This window comes from Daucus carota, chromosome 1 (genome assembly GCF_001625215.2).
Source record: "Daucus carota subsp. sativus chromosome 1, DH1 v3.0, whole genome shotgun sequence".
NCBI classification, from domain to species: Eukaryota; Viridiplantae; Streptophyta; class Magnoliopsida; order Apiales; family Apiaceae; genus Daucus; species Daucus carota.
In genome coordinates this window covers 51,404,107-51,424,970 of record NC_030381.2, presented here as the reverse complement: position 1 = coordinate 51,424,970, position 20,864 = coordinate 51,404,107, and the positions used below count along the sequence as shown (strand labels likewise).

The window sequence follows — 20,864 nt, the reverse complement described above, 5'->3', positions numbered from 1 at the left end:
TTTGTATAATAAGTATAAGCATTTTAATGTATAGTATATTTATGTATATGCGGGTTGATTTCGGGTTACCCGAAATCGACCTGAAAATGACCCGAACCTGAGATATCCTGACTCGAATTCGTATTCTGCGGGTCGAATTCGTGTCGGGTTATCGGGTTGTGTCTAAAATTGCCGGGCCTAGTAGGAATACGTGGGAATAAAATAAAATCAACAATGAGTGAGAGTAATCGAGCTCCAATCTTCAACATTTAACGTTAGAAGAAGGGATTTTGTAAATTTTAACTTTCTAACCGAGAAGTCGGGAAAAAGATATGAAGATAAATTTTGTATCCGCATATCCGAAATTGGTGAGAAAACTCGCCAGCGATTTGGTAGTTTTTTTTTGGTTTTAGCTTTGCGTTAACTTTTGCCGTATTGTAGTTCATGAATCTTGTAGGAAGTATAACACAAGAAAGAACCTCAAATCAATAATCAACAATAAAATACTAAATAAATATTTGAAGCATATGAAAATCACGTTCTCATAAAAATATATAAACTCTTCTTTGTAATGCTTGTAGGTATGCTAGCTTTCCGTGAAATAGAGAGTGATATGAAGCATTTAAAACTCCGCTTTCCGCGAACTGAACAAATATTATTACTATCTCACAAAAAGTGATCTCTAGAGAGCTCAAAGAAGAATGAAATGAAAGACAATAAAGCTATGTATTTTGACGATGGCACCGAAGAGTACATGATAAAAATGACTTCTTATGTGCTGTAAATCTACTTCTATATATTAAAAGGGGACTAAGGGCAAAAAGAGCCAATAAAATACCCGTGAAATTACATATTTGCCCCTAAATTACACATAATTTCTATAATGCCACAGCCCCTTTGTTTTCTTCCTCTCTTCCGGTTCCAGTTGTCCGTGTGCTCTTTGCCTAAGCTCAGATAATCTCTCCTTCCTCTCGCTTCTCTGCAGGTTTGGATCGCCTCTATTAGATTGTGTTCTGGGTGAAGCTTTCGCCGTTAGTGTGTATATAAATTGAATTTGGAGGCAGACCATTTGCCCCATGGATAGTTCCCCGAGAAAACGCGGTAGGCCAAAGCTTTGCGTGACCAAGGAGGTTCTGGAGGAGCGCAGGGTGCAAAAACGCTTGCGGAATGCCGCGCGTCGTGGCCCAGGTATGTTTCCGGAAATCGTCAATTCTCGTGTTGTGTGTGTGTTTGCATCGGTTCCGCAGTTGAATTTGTGGTAAACAATTGAATTTGTTGTAATGGCCGGTTTGTGTGGAATAACCGAGGTGCTTACATCTATATCCTTTCTGCCATCTATTTATATCTTCTGTTACTCTTTCAATCAACGGCAGAGGCCTATTAATAATGCTGTAGGAGAAAGTGTGTGGTTAATAATGAATATGTGTGTGTGTGTGTTTTGCCTCAGAAATTGAATTAGGTGAGCTCAGTTGCTCACAAAGAACTAATCAGCAATTTTAGAAGCTGACCATAACAAGATTTGCTCAATAGGTTTAAAACAATATAGTCAATACCTGTTCACTTGAAGCAAGTGGTGAAGAATGATATTCTGATTTCAATTTTTTAGACAGTGATGAAATTCTTCAGGCGTGGGCTTGTATATTAAAATATAAAAATTGTCAAGAAGAAAGTGCTGATATTCTATAAGTAAGAGAAGGGTGGGACAGAAAGAAAATTTTAGAAAGAGAGAACCCACTAGCTACTTTATATTTGAGAAAATGAGTCACCAAGTTGTACAATTTGATTCCAGACAAAAAAGGTATATATATTTACATATGTTTCTTTAATGTAGAGATGCAATATTGTAAGAAGAAAAGAGTGTGTAGATTGATAACTGAAGAAATGGAAAAGATGTGTCCTCCTTTTAGTTCGTTGCGTGTAGGTTATTTATTTTCTGCTAGAACATTTTTATTTCAAGTGACATGCATGAATCAGATGACAGCCAGCAGTTACCGCATGCACAAGACTATTTTTTTGTCTCTGTTACTCAATACTTCGGTGAACCCTGGCTACCCTCGCTAGGACAATACTACTATACCAAAAAATAGTGAAAATATCAGAATATTGGGCCCGCAGGAAATTGAACTCGAGTCTCTCGTGAACCTGAGTTCTCCTAATGTTGGGTGATAGCATGGTAAGCAGCCAGTTCTCCTAAAAGTTAGGAGGAGGGATTGTCACGATCAGAATTCTAACATATGCTTTGGACAGTCGTCTAAATTTCTTATCTTTCAGCTATAGAAAAGTGTGGAAAGATTGTGGTCAAAACATCTGCATCTACAAATTTTATGTCACTGTTGCAGGGTGATTAAGTTAATATACACTCATAATACCTGTGATTCTTCCATTTCTTTTCTCATATACTGTATAGGCAGGGACAGATTGAGCGTCGGGGCAGGGGTGTTTGCCCCCAATGACCTTCAGAGTATATTTATATATCTGCAACCAATTTAATCAAATGGTTTATTACTTTATCTGCCTCTATGATTAAGGTATTATATTTCTCACTGTAGGTGCAGATTCGAATTCTAGCTCCGTCCTATGTATAAGAAAACATTTTAGCACTGAGAATATATAAAGTAGAATTTAAATAAAGCATTGTTAAATTAGTACTAAATTTATATGACTACTTGCTTAGAAATTTCAAACATAAATGAAACCTCTGTCACCGAGTCTGCGAATATAGAGAAAACCACAACAGGTATGGCTTTCGACCCATCATTATTGTACCAGTATATTCATTGTACGAGCATCGCTGATTATAATTATCTATGTAAATGCTTACCTATCATTCTGTCCACAGCCTCTATGATTAAGGTATTATATTTCTCACTGTAGGTGCAGATTTGAATTCTAGCTCCGTCCTATGTATAAGAAAACATTTTAGCACCGAGAATATATAAAATAGAATTTAAATAAAGCATCGTTAAATTAGTACAAGATTTATATGACTACTTGCTTAGAAATTTGGTTTTGTAGATGCTACGGACATTAAAATTCCTGAGGACTGACTTCAGTTAACATAATGAATGTGTGTTTGTGCTGAGGTATCTATCGCCTACGGTTTTTAAAAGCTTCTGGCATTTATATGCAGGGTCAGCAACCAGGACATCTCAGGCTGCAATTCCTCAAGGTAAAAATTTCTTAGTTTGTGGCTTATTATATTGCTGAGTAAAGTTTTCACCAGTAACAAAGCTTTGGTTCCTTGATGTATTTGAAAACTCATTATGACTCTGACTTGCTCTCTTTAAGTCCAGCAACCAATCGAGTTAACCGAATTATTTTGGACCACTTGGATGTCATTTTTAATTAATAAAGTCATTTATATTTTCTATCAGAAATTTGACTTTATATGATTTGATCTTTACTTCATTTTTACTTGCTTTCCTCCCTAATTATAACTCGGTAGCAGGGCGTTCATGTAACTAATTATTTATTCATACCATCAGATTTTCAATAAAAGCTTTACCAATTCTAGCTGGAGAACAGAACATAGAGAACTATCAAATCATGGAAAAAGGAAACAAGAGGCAATCAGTAGATGATCTAAATTAAGAGAAAAAATATGAATATTTTCAATTTATTGTCTCCCTGGCTTATTTCTACCCTGAATAAAAATTGTAGTCAACAGTTAGGTAGGTTACGTTGTGTAAAGATTTAGTGTGCACCTTAGAGCGCAAGTTTTGAAGTTCGTTTTATGTACTACTACTTTGTTGGTGCTCTGCTATTTGGATTAGTGATTGATATTTGATGTTAGGTTTGTTGCTAACCATTGGAAAGGGGTTGAGGTTGCTCATTATTTGTTATTTTTATGCAGGGTCTCTAACCGGAGCATCTCAGGCCGCAATCCCTAAAGGTAAAAATTGTAGTTTAGCGCATGACCTTTGTTTTTAGTTAGCCATTAGTGAAGGGTCGAAGTTGCTCAGTATCAGCCAGAGACAATAAACTATAAGTATTAATGTGACCTTTGTATTGTCTTAGCATAGGTCAACTATTGTTTTCAAGGTAATCAGCTTCTGAATGTTAGAAAATATTAATATTTGAAACCAATTTTCAGCGGAAACAAGGTGCGGGATCAAACAAGGGTTGCACATCCTTGCTTGATCATATATTCCCCATATTGATCACGCACATCCGATGTATCCACTTGGATCCCTCCAATCGATAGATGGATTAAATTAGGTAAATTAAATGAGTTTTAGCCACCAGTCCGCTCGGGAAACTTTTGTGGCAAATACATCCTCAGATTGTTTTATCATTTCTGAATTAAAAAAGGCAAAACTCAGATGAGGCCACTGTGCAAGAGACCAGCGTGAAAGGATGTTCAGGATGCACTTATATATGTATTAGACACCTTAGAAGAGCAGTATTAAGGTTAATTAAAAAAATAAAACATTGTTAAATATAATTTATATCAGGTTTATTTTTGTTAGTCTGAACATTTCAATGGACACGTGCCAAGTATATGTTGGTGAGACCACAGCTTTGCCCACTCAATCATATCCAAAGTCTGTCCCCGTAGCATATCCCGTTCATCAGGATCTAAGTGAACATTTAAATGGGCTCACTTCAGTTAACATAATGAATGCGTGTTTGTGCTGAGGTATCTATTGCCTACAGTTTTTAAAAGATTCTGGGATTTATATGCAGGGTCAGCAACCAGGACATCTCAGGCTGGAATTCCTCAAGGTAAAAATTTCTTAGTTTGTGGCTTGTTATATTGCTGAGTAAAGTTTTTAGCAGTAACAAAGCTTTGGTTCCCTGATGTATTTGAAAACTCATTATGACTCTGACTTGCTCTCTTTAAGTTTATTCTGAATCTAGGCTTGGCTTACTCTTCAAAAAACTTATTATTTTCCTACTATTTAGGGGCTGAGTTATCGAAGAATGGAGCTGCAGGTGAATGTTCAAACATAAATGAAACCTCTGTCACCGAGTCTGCGAATATAGAGAAAACCACAACAGGTATGACTTTCGACCCATCATTATTGTACCAGTATATTCATTGTACGAGCATCGCTGATTATAATTATCTATGTAAATGCTTACCTATCATCCTGTCCACAGCCTCTATGATTAAGGTATTATATTTCTCACTGTAGGTGCAGATTCGAATTCTAGCTCCGTCCTATGTATAAGAAAACATTTTAGCACCGAGAATATATAAAATAGAATTTAAATAAAGCATCGTTAAATTAGTACAAGATTTATATGACCACTTGCTTAGAAATTTGGTTTTGTAGATGCTACGGACATTAGAATTCCTGAGGACCCACTTCAGTTAACATAATGAATGCGTGTTTGTGCTGAGGTATCTATTGGCAACGGTTTTTAAAAGCTTCTGGCATTTATATGCAGGGTCAGCAACCAGGACATCTCAGGCTGCAATTCCTCAAGGTAAAAATTTCTTAGTTTGTGGCTTATTATATTGCTGAGTAAAGTTTTCACCAGGAACAAAGCTTTGGTTCCTTGATGTATTTGAAAACTCATTATGACTCTGACTTGCTCTCTTTAAGTCCAGCAACCAATCGAGTTAACCGAATTATTTTGGACCACTTGGATGTCATTTTTAATTAATAAAGTCATTTATATTTTCTATCAGAAATTTGACTTTATATGATTTGATCTTTACTTCATTTTTACTTGCTTTCCTCCCTAATTATAACTCGGGAGCAGGGCGTTCATGTAACTAATTATTTATTCATACCATGAGATTTTCAATAAAAGCTTTACCAATTCTAGCTGGAGAACAGAACATAGAGAACTATCAAATCATGGAAAAAGGAAACAAGAGGCAATCAGTAGATGAACTAAATTGAGAGAAAAAATATGAATATTTTCACTTTATTGTCTCCCTGGCTTATTTCTACCCTAAATAAAAATTGTAGTCAAAAGTTAGCTAGGTTACGCTGTGTAAAGATGTAGTGTGCACCTTAGACCGCAAGTTTTGAAGTCCGTTTTGTGTACTACTACTTTGTTGGTGCTCTGCTATTTGGATTAGTGATTGATATTTGATGTTAGGTTTGTTGCTAACCATTGGAAAGGGGTTGAGGTTGCTCATTACTTGTTATTTTTATGCAGGGTCTCTAACCGGCATTTATTATACTTGAAAATTAAGTATTAGTGATTAATACATTGCATAATAAGTATCTATTTAATTACAGTTATCACTTACTTATGACCACTCACTACAAAGAAATTAAAATATTAAATGTTGATGTAGTTAGTTAATTTATATAAAATTAATTAATGTGAATTCAACTTATGACATATAAATAAACTCCCATGTAAATTGTACAATCATAATTATTAAATTAAGATTTCTTGATTCTCATTTTATAAAAAAATAAATATAATTTTTTTACATGTGCGGATACGTCAAATTATTTTCGATTTAACTTTGTGTGACCTTTGTTTTTAGTTAGCCATTAGTGAAGGGTCGAAGTTGCTCAGTATCAGCCAGAGACAATAAACTATAAGTATTAATGTGACCTTTGTATTGTCTTAGCATAGGTCAACTATTGTTTTCAAGGTAATCAGCTTCTGAATGTTAGAAAATATTAATATTTGAAACCAATTTTCAGCGGAAACAAGGTGCTGGATCAAACAAGGGTTACACATCCTTGCTTGATCATATATTCCCCATATTGATCACACACATCCGATGTATCCACTTGGATCCCTCCAATCGATAGATGGATTAAATTAGGTAAATTAAATGAGTTTTAGCCACCAGTCCGCTCGGGAAACTTTTGTGACAAATACATCCTCAGATTGTTTTATCATTTCAGAATTAATAAAGGCAAAACTCAGATGAGGCCACTGTGCAACAGACCAGCGTGAAACGATGTTCAGGATGCACTTGTATATGTATTAGACACCTTAGAAGAGCAGTATTAAGGTTAATTAAAAAAATAAAACATTGTTAAATATAATTTATATCAGGTTTATTTTTGTTAGTCTGAACATTTCAATGGATACGTGCCAAGTGTATGTTGGTGAGACCACAGCTTTGGCCAGTCACTCATATCCAAAGTCTGTCCCCGTAGCATATCCCGTTCATCAGGATCTAAGTGAACATTTAAATTCATATATGTGGGATCCTTCACTGCGAGATCCCTCGCCCGGCAACAGTATGCAGTGTTTGTATTTATGCAATAATGATGATCTTATTAATTTTAGCTGGACTGGTTTTAGGGGACACTTACAATGCTAACATGTAAGGTTATACAATCATGCAGCAGCTCAGCGCATCTGTCAGAAATCAAATTTGAAGAAAAGCGCTTTTTGTAAGTTTAGACGGTGTCTTAAGTTCATGTTATGTACACTTCTATTCCACTGCTGTATAGTTGCGTTATAGAATTTTATATCTCATTACGTTACAAATGTGTAGATTCCAGCAACTCGATACTGGATATTGGAAAACAGGATCATAGCTGTGGTTTTTGTGGAGCCCGAGTTTGGACTGCTGAATTTACCGGAAGGGCCACTGGCAATGGACCTAGAGGATATTCGATTTGTTGTGGGAAGGGTAAAGTACATCTACCTCTATTGCGCGAGGCTCCGCCGGAATTAGCTGCGTTGTTATCTTCTACATCAAGGATGTCTAAAGAGTTTCTCGCCAAAATTCGCATTTACAACAACTTATTTGCATTCTGTTCTTTTGGAGGGAAGGTGGATCACTCAGTAAACGAAGGTAAAGGTCCATTTGTGTTCCGTGTATCCGGGGAAATATATCATGCCTACAGTTCTTTGATCCCACCAGAAGGGCGTACCCCAAAGTATGCACAGTTGTACATGTATGACGCGCAACAGTCCATTACTCATCGCCTCAACTTCCCGGGCTCTGGTAGTGAGGCTGATCCTTTGGTTGTTTCAGCCTTGGAATGCATGCTTAGGCGTGAAAATGCCCTGGTTGGGATTTTTAGACAAGCTCGCGAAAGATTTCAAGGGGTTGATCAGATGCCGCTTCAGCTTAGATTGTTAGAGAGGAGGACAACTGATGGTCGGTATGAGAATCTGCCCACCGAAAACGATTATGAATTTGCAGGCCTGGTGGTGGATGATGACTTTACGAATTCTAGGGACATAGTTGCCCACGATAAGATATCCGGATTGAAACATATCAGCGACCTGCATCCATGTTTTATGTCTATGCAATATCCTGTACTCTTTCCGTATGGGGAGGATGGCTATAGAATTGATATAAAACATCGTAATGTCACCGGATCTGAACCCAGAAAGATGAGTACTGTGAGCCAACGTGAGTATTATGCTTTCAGATTGCAATACCGACCCGCTGAGGGGCAAACAGTTTTGCGTGCTGGCCGGCTGTTCTTGCAATTTATAGTTGACTCGTGGTGCTCCGTTGAGCGTGGTCGATTGCAGTGGGTTCGAACACACCAGTCTATAATCAGATCGGACCTGTATAATAATATTGTTGATAGCCTTACACGTGGTGATTTTGTGGCCACTGATGTTGGGAAGCGAGTAATTCTGCCATCTAGCTTCACAGGTGGCTATAGATACATGCAACAAAATTTTCAGGACTCCCTAGCCGTTTGTAAAGAATACGGGCACCCGGACCTTTTCATCACATTCACCTGCAATCCCAAGTGGGATGAAATCTCAGAGGCTGTAAAATCTTCTGGAGCTCAGGATGCCTCCGTCCGACCGGATATTGTTGCGCGTGTGTTCAAGATGAAGCTTGACGCCATGATAGCGGACTTCACAAAAAATGAGGTGTTAGGCCGTGTGCTTGCAGGTACGTGTGCTAATAGCTTTAGTATTATTTTTTCGCTATATAATTGTCAAATCAGCTGCAACAACAACTAATTCCCAGTCCTTCCCCATATTATGTTCAACTTCATAAATCTTAACCAAGCATAATCCATATTTTTATTTACAAAATGAATTATAAATGGATTATTAAAAATTTGTAAAAATATCAAACTGCGTGTTAGAAAAACTGGAACGAGAATGCTACATAAATTACTTTTTACACATGGTTCCTGGACCCCTATTGCTGCAGTTTTGAATTTACCCCATGCTCTTGCTCATCCATTTGGTTCTCCTTCGTCAAACGTCTGCTGCTTCAGCTTTTGTTATAGCTTTGCATTTAGGGGCCCAGTTATTTCTTGCAAAACGAGACGGAGATTTCTCATGTTCTTAGCAGTTGACATTTTCTGTTTTGTTCTCGTGGGTAAACTATATGATATTTGTTATTGAAGTGATGCTTCTACCTGCTCCTTCCAGTTCATCATGGTATCTTATGTGATTATTTGAATGACATAATATATTCAGCTTCCACACTAACAACAGTAGATAGGTTACTATGCAGAATAGCATGAAATCATGCCGGGATTGGCCAAACCTGTTGACCTTGGTATTTACATGATGGTCTTGCTGTTCATGTCCTCTTTGTTTCTTACGATCTAGATATTTCTCCATAATATATTTAGCTCCATGTTCACTGCTTCCACCCTTGATTGTCAGGATAATGGTATTCAGGATCGTGAATTCATATAAAAAAGTCAATGATACTTTCTACAGTTTTCTTCTCTGTGTCTACACAACTCTTTTTCAAAACAATAAGCCATGTTTAGATTCCATATTATTATAACACCAAATCAATAATTAATAACAAAAATAGTGAATAAAATGTGGAAAATTGTGTGCAAAAAGTGAGAGGTGAATATATAATTTTATAAATCAGATCAGAAATGATTTAGTCATCACCTATTTATAAGCACTGAAAAAAGAATTATTTATGTTAATGACTAGAACTCTGTTCATTTAATTTTTTAAGATTTTTCTTAAAACAATGATTTCAAATATCGTAGAGCTAATCTATTAGAGATTGTCTGAAACTTGTATAAAACTTGACGATTATATTAAAATATATTTAGATTTATAATATATAAAGTGAGATTCAAAAAAAGTGAGATACAACTGTACCAGCATGAAGAGCACTCTTCATAATTGTATGGTTCATAGGATACAAAGTTACCAAATTGAACGAACTCAGGTCTTGGATTAGGTATAGTTTTAGTATTATAGTATATATAAAAGGGTTTCGAGCTAAAGCACAGTTAGTTATAAATTATATTTTATACCATTTATTTTTAATAATAGTTTAACTTTTATTTTTTAATAGTATATTAGTTTTATTAAATTTTTAAATATAATTGTTCGTTTAAAATAGACTAATAATATCTACAATGACCAATTCCGTATTCCAGACATATTATCTTATAATAGAATTGGGACAATGGACTTCACCCGAAAAAAAGTTGACATAGCTACTTATCAATGTGTTATTCAATTAAAATATAGCTGAATGTGTCTATAGATGCTAAAATATTATATGATTCATTCGCGTTAATCATATAGTTAACCCAGGAAGTGGTTACAGAGTTAAAACTCAATTAATAATTTCAGAGCTAATAATATGTACACTATATGTCATATGTTTTTTATGTATATTAATATAAAATCTGATCATTGTCATAATATTCAGCCATGGAGCCTTTTATATGTGCAGCTGTTGCATTTGAATAGTTATAGTGCAGTAGTATAACATGTGATCAATAATCTATATAATGTATTTGATGTGGAATTGTTATCAAAGAATTAAAATGTGTCACCCATTGAATTGTTAAAACTGAGCTTCTTTTCTGTACAAAGCTGTGGCCGATTTTTGACATGATACTAGGTATATTTCTAATACCTGCCAACAAAAATGTCCATTCATGAAACCACATGGCCTGAAAAGGTTATTTTTTGTTTATGTAATACTCTGCCAATATTATTAAACATTATAGAAAAAGTCCCTGTATGCATCTATTTTTCGTGCAAATTTTGAAACCTATATTTAGTCATTCAGTTAGTATTTAACTATGTAGTTTTGCTTTTGATATACTTTATGTGTATAACTTTCCTAAATATTATTGGTAGTGGTGTACACAATTGAGTTCCAGAAACGAGGATTGCCGCATGCACATATAGTCTTGTGGCTCGCCGGACCAGATAAATTGCTTACTCCAGAGGACATTGATCAGGTCATATCAGCTGAACTTCCTGATGAGCAAGTGGATGCAGCAGGGTATAAGGCGGTATCTCAATTCATGATGCATGGCCCATGTGGAGCTGCAAATCCTAAATGCCCATGTATGTCTAGAGGCAGGTGTACAAAGCATTATCCGAAACAATTCCGTGATGATACGGTTATGGATGACGATGGGTATGCCTTGTATCGCCGCCGAGACACCAAAAGAACCGCACAATGCAACAACATATTATTGGATAATCGGTAACCCTTCATTACACATAAATATGCTTGTCATGTACCCCTGTTTTTTGCGCATTGCTAAATGCCATTCTGAATTCTTCTAATTTTTGATTGCAGGCATGTGGTTCCTTATCATCGAGGTTTACTGGTTAAGTATCAAGCACACATCAATGTTGAATGGTGCAATCGTTCCCTTTCGATAAAATATTTGTTCAAGTATATTGGCAAAGGGCCTGATACAGCAACATTTGTTTTAGAAAAGTTCCAAGCGCAAGAACATTCCATAGCCGAAAATAATAGTACGGTGCAAAGGCCAGGTTTTGATGAGGTTAAAAACTATGTCTCGTGTCGGTATGTGTCAGCGGCAGAGGCGAGTTGGCGTTTGTTTGAATTTCCTATTCATCACAGAGAACCTTTTGTGCAGCGTTTATATTTTCATCTCGAAAATGAACAGGAAGTCAGATTCCGTGATGATGACACTGTGCCGCAGATTGTTCGAAGACTAGATCCTGACGGGACAATGTTCATTCAATGGTTGTTGAATAATCGTTATGATGAACAAGGTCGTGATCTGACCTTTGTAAAATATCCCACAAAGTATCGATGGGACGCTTCGGCTAAGCGTTGGTTCCGCAGGAAAAAACATATTGATGTTGTTGGCAGAATGGTGTATGCGCATCCTGCTTCTGGGGAGCGTTTTTACATGCGATTATTGTTAAACTTTGTGGCTGGACCAACAGATTTCAAGGATATTAGAACTGTGGATGGCGTGGTATACTCAACATATAAGGAGGCTTGTTTCCATAGAGGATTGCTCGAGTCAGATAAAGAATGGCATGTTGCACTGGAAGATGCATCTCAGTGTGCTACAGCTTCACACATGCGAGATTTATTTGTCACAATGTTAGTTTTTTGTGAGGTTAGTGACCCTGGGGAGCTCTGGGCCAAACATTGGACATCACTGGCTGATGATGTTGAATATAAACGAAGAAAGATAATGAATTTGCCCAGCCTCAAAATTAATGTTGCTGATAAACAGATGCTTGCGTTGGAGGCTGTCGGTAATCTATTGAAGCAATATGGGAAGAAATTGAGTGATTTTCCAGGATTACCCCAATTTCATGCAGGGACCACTTCCAAATATAGGAATGAATTACTGATTGAAGAGATGATGTACGACCGGGAGGAGCTTCGTTTAAAAGCGGACGAAAATTATGCCCGCCTAAACGAAATGCAACTGAAAGTGTACCAAACAATTATTGAATCTGTCGATTCAAACTCGGGAGGGTTGTATTTCGTCTGTGGGCCTGGAGGCACTGGGAAAACATTCCTGTGGTCAACTATTATATCCAGGTTAAGGAGTCAGGGAAGAATTGTCCTTGGTGTGGCTTCTTCGGGTATAGCATCACTTTTAATTGAAGGAGGTAGGACGGCTCATTCAAGATTCAAAATACCAATAGATATCGACGAGTTTAGCTGTTGTGACATCAAACAGAACACATACCTGGCCGAGCTATTATGCAACACCAACTTGGTTGTATGGGATGAAGCTCCTATGAATCATCGATTTATATTTGAAGCCGTTGATCGCACATTCCGTGATATCTGTAATAAGACTAATCCAGGTGCACGATCATTACCTTTTGGTGGTATTACTATGCTACTGGGTGGAGATTTAAGGCAAATATTGCCAGTAGTCCCGAAAAAAGGAAGGGAAGATATAGTGGCTTCGACTATTCCAAAGTCAAAGTTGTGGCAACATTGTACAGTCTTCCAGCTTACTGAAAATATGAGGATTGAGAAAGATGTACCTCCGGTTACAATTGACGGTAGACAAGTTCAGTTCCGAGATTGGATTCTGGGTCTAGGTGATGGTCGGGAACCAACTTTCAAATTTGGGGAGGAAGTTGAGCCTTCCTGGATTAAAATACCAGATGAGGTACAATACTCGTAATAATATGCAGAAATTTTAATTAGCCTCCATTATGAACCGCTTAATGGTTTTGGAAACATTTAAAGCTTCCTTTTACTTTTCCGTATATGATACATATCACTCCTAAAACGGGTTCTATACCGCCTTTCTGACTTGGATTGTGTTGTGCAGCTGTGCTTGCAATACACCGGAGACCCAATGGACGCGATAATAGGGCATGTGTACTCCGATCTGAATATGCATCATGGTGACCTCAAATACTTGCGGGACAGGGCTATATTAACACCTCTTAACGAGTTTGTTCATTCCGTTAATAATAATGTCTTAAAAAGGTTGCCAGGTGAATTCAAGGTGTACAAGAGTTGTGATACTATATGCAAGGCATCTTCAAACGGTGCAGCTGACGAGGTCCTTTATCCACCTGAATATCTAAATTCATTAAAAGTTAGCGGTGTTCCAAATCATGAAATTCAGATTAAAGTGGGTGCCCCTTTGATGCTGCTTCGCAACCTGAATCCCAAAAAGGGCTTGTGCAACGGAACTAGGCTTATAGTTACACGATGCTATCCATTCCTCATCGAAGCGCTCATTATAACAGGCAATAAAATAGGAGAGACTACATATATACCTCGGATCCACATGTCTCCTGCTGATAAAACACTCCCATTTGTGTTAAAGAGAAAACAATTCCCGGTTTCGGTCTGTTATGCGATGACTATAAACAAGAGTCAGGGACAAACGATGAAAAATGTCGGTCTGTTTTTACCCAAACCAGTCTTCAGCCATGGCCATTTTTACGTTGCTGTTTCCAGAGTCACATCACCAAAAGGCCTGAAAATCGTGTGCATTAACGAAGACGATGCAACAGCTGGATATACCAAAAACATTGTGTACCCTGAAATTTTCGAAGACCTGTTATGAGCAGACTCCTATGGTGCAATTCATATTTGACTTGATAACTTGTGCTGCAAACTGGCAATCCCTTTGGATCATATTACAATTCAGTTACGACGAAGACCAGCTGATCACCTTTGCAATGCTGAAGTCCAGGTACTGTAATGTTTTTGTCTGACATAATATGCTTACTTCTGATTGAAATCACAGGCTAGGTTGGGCACACAATAGCAGATAGAAAGGCAGGCCCAGTTTCAGCATACTTGATAACAATTCATATTAATCAAACATGAACTACCAATACATTGGGAAGATGGAATTAAAAAATAAGAAAATTAACAAACACAATAACCCAAATTGTAAATTTAGGAAGCTTCAAGATATTTCAAGTTGGTCTCTAAATTAAGAACAGAGATACTTTACAAACAAATGTTTCATTTTCACTTGTCTTTTTAGATACTCTTATAATCTAATAATATTACTTCTTTACTGCAGGCTTTGATTGCAACATCTCGCTCGAGTCTCAAATTTGCATCCTCATCTTTTTTAAACCTTTTATAGAACTGCTGAACTTTTGGGTCACCCTTGATCTTTGAAGGACAGAAACCAGATATATGAAGGCCATCTAAACTTCGGACACGTGAAAGTGCAACATAAACCATCCCGTAACGAAACGCACGAGAAAGATCAGTATGAATGCGGTCGAGAGTCATGCCCTGACACTTGTGAATGCTTAAAGCCCATGCAAGCATAAGGGGTATTTGCTTTCTTTTAGCAACCGCCACTTCTCCATTCATTAGAACCCATTCTTCCGGCTCAACGATCCAATGACCAGGTACTGAATCAAATTCAACTATAGGTAGAATATGACATTTCCAAATATCTTGAAATGATGGAACATTGTGTTTAAAACCTACAACAGTACCAGTGGCACCGTTAACAAATTTCCTTCGAGGATCCAGATTCTTATTCCTAAAACTTAAATGTATATTATTCAATTTTCTTATTTGGTGGTTGTTAAAATGAAAAATTCAACGAAGTCATCATTTAAATAAAAGTTTGACCACCCCACTGCCCGATGTTCAATGATGAGGTTGATTGTTGCAGTAGCACTTTGGTTTCGTATATTTTATACTCATTTTATTGTATTACCTCCACCCTCCCTCCTAAACAATGATAGAGATGTACATTCAAGTAAAATATATCTATGCATTTCTGTGTTAAATCTAATTATATGAAAATTAAGCAATCTTATGTATCTGACATATGTAACTTTAGCTACGTGGAAGACTCAACATTATTATTTTAAAGAGGTGCTGCATTTATCAGTTTCTATTCGTTCTCTAATAGATGTTCACATATAGCTCCTTTGTAGTGATTCTTAATTTCCAGTGTGATTGGAGGCTGATAATGTTCTTAGTCTCTGTGAAAGTTGAATATGCATGTGGTTGTGAATTTTGTTATTCATATGATTTTGTTGGAATATTGATATCTGTATTCTTAGGTTGAATTTTTCAGAATATATGTATTATTCGGTTTTTACTGAAAGAGTGAATCATGGATCTTCTTGATGAATGCATCTCTTTTTTGGCTTTCAAAAATTTTGGTATAACCTATTTTGACACAATGTTAAAAAATAATATGGGGAACAGACAAAAGGAGGCTCCCACTTGTGAAAGAAGGCAAAAGGGAAGGGCGGGGGGTTTGTAGATTATGATTATGAATATAAGCATAATGTGAAAGAGCCACCAAGCCCGGTCCTAATGATCCTCCACCAAGAAAGGCACCCAAGGCTGTGCATGAAGATCTCTGCAAAATTCGTCTTGCAAATGATGTAAAGACTGCAAAGAAGGATGGAGAGGGGCAGTTCAATGGATTGGTTGATGCTCCTTAAGTGAGCTTCTTCCCTTTGTGGGTTCTGCTTTTTCATGGGTTGTAAGGTTCCTCATTATAAACTAACGTCTTCTTTCCATTTTCCAGTTCAATTGATAAGGCCCATATGAAGCTTGCTGGAGCAAAGTCTATTCTTCGATTATCTAGATATTGGGTTGAAAAAGATTCCCGTTGAGCTCTTCTACTCTACCCTAAGTTCGGAGGTTAAGTCTTTAGCATTTAAACTTAAATATAGATATATAAAATGGTAATATATATTGTACCTTTTTAATATTCACTTGTGTTCTCCTTGCACGTTATTCTGGTTATTATGAATGCCGATTCTTAGTTGCATACCTTATTATTGAAATATTACAAATAGATTATGTTTTCATCCTTTTGCTAGACACATGTAGGTTTATTTTCCTCAAGTTGAAAAACTATTTCTGAGAAAAGTTCACCCATACATTAAATTATATTTAATTTATATTATAAGATGAAAATATTTAAGTAATTACATGATGAGGATTATTTAAATTATATATAATATAATACATTTATAATTGATCATTAATATTATATTAATAAATAAATATAATATTTATATTAAATTTTAAAATAGGGAGTTTCGGAGTGTACCGAAAAGGGAGATACTGGATACATGATTCCCAAATTTTTCGTAATTACCCCGGTCGCCGTCCGGTAAGCGAAAAAAGCTCTGATTCCTTAATACGAATGAGGCGGGAATCGGATCGAGTTCGAACGGGACCGGGAGATTGTCGGCCACTACTTATAAATAAATTTATCAAAACACACAATTTATTTATTTATTTTTGACGAAAAAACACTCAATTTATTAATTACTAATTTGAAAGTTACTACTTATAACTAACATATTAAATAAATGAGTAATTTTTTTTTCTAATTGAAGATACTCTTTCTCCTTTCAACGTCTATCTAAAATAGTACATGTCTGATGAGGTTGCTTACAAAATTCCTTTCTTTTACAAAATTCAAGCTGGGAAAAAAGTGCTGATGCTTATCTTTAACACACACATTGCACATACATTCATCAACATCCGTAGCAAATCTATTAAAGCCTTTACTCGGTACAAATATTAATTACAACTTGAGATTAGATATAGATTGTTTACGATCTCCATTTCATGTAAATTTAATCATGTACACAGATACTGTTCCTATAGATTTAATCAGCTATACGCAAACTACTTATTGTTTAAAATTATATTACGGATGCTCATACATGCACACACCCTGTTTATTTATGCGCACTCATTCATCTGATTTGTATTATATTACAACATCAACATGCGGAGTCCCTTGGCTTCTTGACTTGCTTTTTAGAGATACAGCTCAAGCTAAATAGTTAAATGCAAAAAATCCGATTTATAATGCAGTAATCTGGTTACTTAGACTTAAGTCAGGCTTTGATATACAAATTTTGTTAAGGTTTCAGGCTGCTTTTTATTGTTCACAAAATAAACCTTGAAATTGAAACATATTTTACCAACAACCGGCTTCCCTACATAGGACTTTCATCTACTAAACTTTCGGTTTGGGAATGAAATCAGATACTTATATATTGCCCGACCTACAAATGTCTACATAACTAATATTACTATTAATGAAACGTTAATCAGAAAACTTGTCGATAATACATAGAGCGTAGCTATACGAAACCCACAATCATAGAAATTATGAAATGGGTTTACCCACTAACGACACAAGATTAAAGCAAACATCAGGACGGTGACTGTGCCTGGTCGAGGCTTCAATAATAAAAGGTATACTCAACATGAATGAAAACCCCTATTTCCAACCACCGGGAGCCGGCCCATAACTTAGGTCATGAAAAGATGAAAAGAACGTGAAAATGGACCTAGAACAAAACAGATGTTACATGCGTGGCATTCAAACATATTCTGTTCTTCCTCACCATAATAATCTATCAATGGTACGGGATGGCTATTGCACCGAAACACGGCAACTCTACCAAGAAACAGTGGATTAACAGGCTCATTGGCGGCAATAATTTCAAGGTGACGAACCATTTCAGCTACATAACTCCCACAGTTTGGATAGCCAAACATATCGCGAATACTGCTCGCAACAGAGATGCTGTCACCACCATTGTACAACAGCTGAAATGCAACCCATGCAACTTTCGAAAAGAAATGACCCTCAATTGATAGACCCAGCAGCACATCCAACTGTGCATCAATGTTTCCAACTCCACATACCAGGTTTTTGCATGGGACAAAACACCTGGCTGCCGGAATCTCTAACCTACAAGCTATAAACAGAAAACGATAGAAATAGCCAACTTCACTTGGACTGTTAACAGATGAGAAATGATAGAGCTCCTCAATTGGATATGCGCGCAGCAACTGGATTATCACGCCACGACGTTGGCTCCGGCACCATGCCACAAAACAATGAAAAAAATCTTCAAAGCACCCCACCGATAACAATCTCTTCAAGATACAAACAACCACGTCAACGGGGATATTAGTTAAATTGGGGGACGGAGAATCCATGGTGTCGTATGTATCAGCCACAAGTGGAACAGAAGACTGACTGCAAATGGCCGAGCACTGCTGCATACAGTACTTAAATACACACAACCGGGCATTCAAGAAACATAAAAGCAGAGCATGCGTTTTGCTAAAAACAGGCCACCTTTCAATGAATGACCGGCTGCCTCCTTCACTCTTGCGCTAACTTACTGTTCAGCCCAAGAGTCACACTCAATTTTTCAACTGAAAGCTACCCTAATTTAAGTTTATCATGATTTTTTCACTCTTGACAAATGAAAGACCATAAAGATATATTAAAGATGAGTTTTTTAATTATATTATATGTCCCCGCTATAAACTCTACACGGCACCGACATTATAAGCCACTACACAAAAATCATGAAAGAATATATATGGTTTCTTTATTCAGATGATTGCTCATTCACAAAGGATGTGTTAAATTAGCTTTTCTATTCGTACTCATAAAAAAATCAGCACAACAAAGTTTATTTAAGTCTTAGATTCTGTTTTTTTAATCACACTAGACAGAATGTTGAGATATAAAAATATCTTATTTTACTATTTCGGAATACTATTTCAGCAATATTATAAATATTTATAATGGATAAATTTATTAAATTAAATTATCAAAACCTAAATCAAAATATTAGATTAATTTATATATGTTGTTCAAATTATTTAAGTTCATTTATTTTTGAAATATATTTTTTTGAAAATGATTTATTTACTATAATACAAGACACGCATTTCGGAGAACTAATTTTGGTGATCAGCAAAATATATAAAAGAAGAGTATTTTGATTATATTATATGTCCTCGCTATAAACTAAACACGACATCCAAATTATAAGGCGCTACACAAAAATAATGAAGGAATAAATATGATTTCTTTATTCAGATGATTGCTCATTCAGAAAGGATCTGTTAATTACCATTTTTTTACGTACTCATAAAAAAACCTACACATACATGTTTACTAGAATTCTTAGATTCTATTTTTTAAAGCGCACTAGCCAGAATGGTCATATATTAAAATATGTCCTTTTGCTATTTCAAAATCATGTCTCAACAATATTAAAAATATTTATTATGGAAACATTTTATAAATTAATTTATCCAAAGCTAAATAGAAAGGTTATATTAATTTATATATGTGGTTAGAGTTAAATAAGCTCCTTTATTATTTGGAAAATCTTTTTTAAAAGATATTTGATTTACTACAATACAACACACACATTTTGGAAAATTGGTCTTACAGAATTGCACCTCCGACTTCGGATATTTAAAAATAACGCTTTTTTACGGAAATATAAACTAAAAAGCTGGAACAAATCATCATGTCCCTTATTATACATGAAATATAAAAAACAATATTAGATCTATCTAAAAGATAATTTTTCCTGCCCAGACCACCAAATACGTTCACAATCGCTTTTGTTTAATAAATAATATATAGGGGTTTGAACATTATAGCTTTTTATTTTCCAACTAGCAATGTAATATAGAATATATAATGGAGGCTATGATAATGTTGTAAATAACTGAAGCTACCAAAGTAAATAACAAAGACCAAACTCAAACGGAATTTCAAGAGATTTATATGCAATATCCAAATAGAAGGGGAATTGTTGGGGATATTGCGCAGATTAAGCACAACAAACTTAAAACATGCCACAAACTGATAGAATTATAACTTCAACCATAAAAGACCTAGAACGCTGAACATTGGTAAACACTGCATCCTATGTTACATAACAACGCAAGGGATGACCATACTTGCATCCTAACGAAGGGAAGTTTATATACAGCACAAGACCAGTTATCTTTTCCTAACCCTTCATGAAAACTTTAGAGAGTGCGAAAATATCACACAAGAAGCAAACACCATTCGCTACACCCTTGGTGCGACCGTCCACGCCGGTATGAAGGATAGGACAAGTAGCATGAGAATTAGATGCGCTACCACGACCTCCGGCAGCAACACCCTCTTTAATATTCTGCAGATGTATAAGCGACGACTCAAATCTAGAGTCAAAATGAGGGTCGCCATACAATTGAAGGAGACAAGGAATGATAGATGCAGATGAAACATGTTTCTGGAATGAAAATCGTAAAGCTACACAGGCCATCATCGCCAAGTAATGCCCGCCTGATGCAAGTCCATCCAACTCAATGAGATGCGCATCGAGATTTCCCACACCGCCCAGAAATTCATGAACACGCTTGTAAACAATGGCATCAGCATTCTGTAGACGCTCAGCAATAGTAAAGAACTTGTCAAAACATGCAACATCAGAATCAT

At 36.1% G+C, this 20,864-nt stretch overlaps 1 protein-coding gene across 5 annotated transcripts; it reads left to right on the top strand.

Moving 5' to 3' along the window:
- The first annotated feature begins 829 nt into the window (after positions 1-829).
- On the top strand, positions 830-16,548 carry LOC108218842 (uncharacterized). 5 transcript variants are annotated; one of them, XM_064086009.1, is made up of 14 exons: positions 830-1,167; positions 3,110-3,148; positions 3,833-3,871; positions 4,666-4,704; positions 4,885-4,980; positions 5,374-5,412; positions 7,260-7,304; positions 7,409-8,779; positions 10,972-11,326; positions 11,423-13,244; positions 13,410-14,288; positions 14,628-14,967; positions 15,785-16,026; positions 16,113-16,548. In XM_064086009.1, exons 1-11 carry the CDS (start codon positions 1,056-1,058, stop codon positions 14,157-14,159), a joined length of 4,707 nt encoding a protein of 1,568 aa, XP_063942079.1. In that variant the 5' UTR covers positions 830-1,055; the 3' UTR covers positions 14,160-14,288; positions 14,628-14,967; positions 15,785-16,026; positions 16,113-16,548. The 5 variants fall into 5 exon arrangements, with proteins under 5 accessions (XP_063942079.1, XP_063942078.1, XP_063942081.1 ...); XM_064086008.1 differs by having other exon boundaries at positions 7,257-7,304; XM_064086010.1 differs by lacking the exon at positions 830-1,167 and adding an exon at positions 1,189-2,716 and having other exon boundaries at positions 7,257-7,304.
- The last annotated feature ends 4,316 nt before the right edge of the window (positions 16,549-20,864 follow it).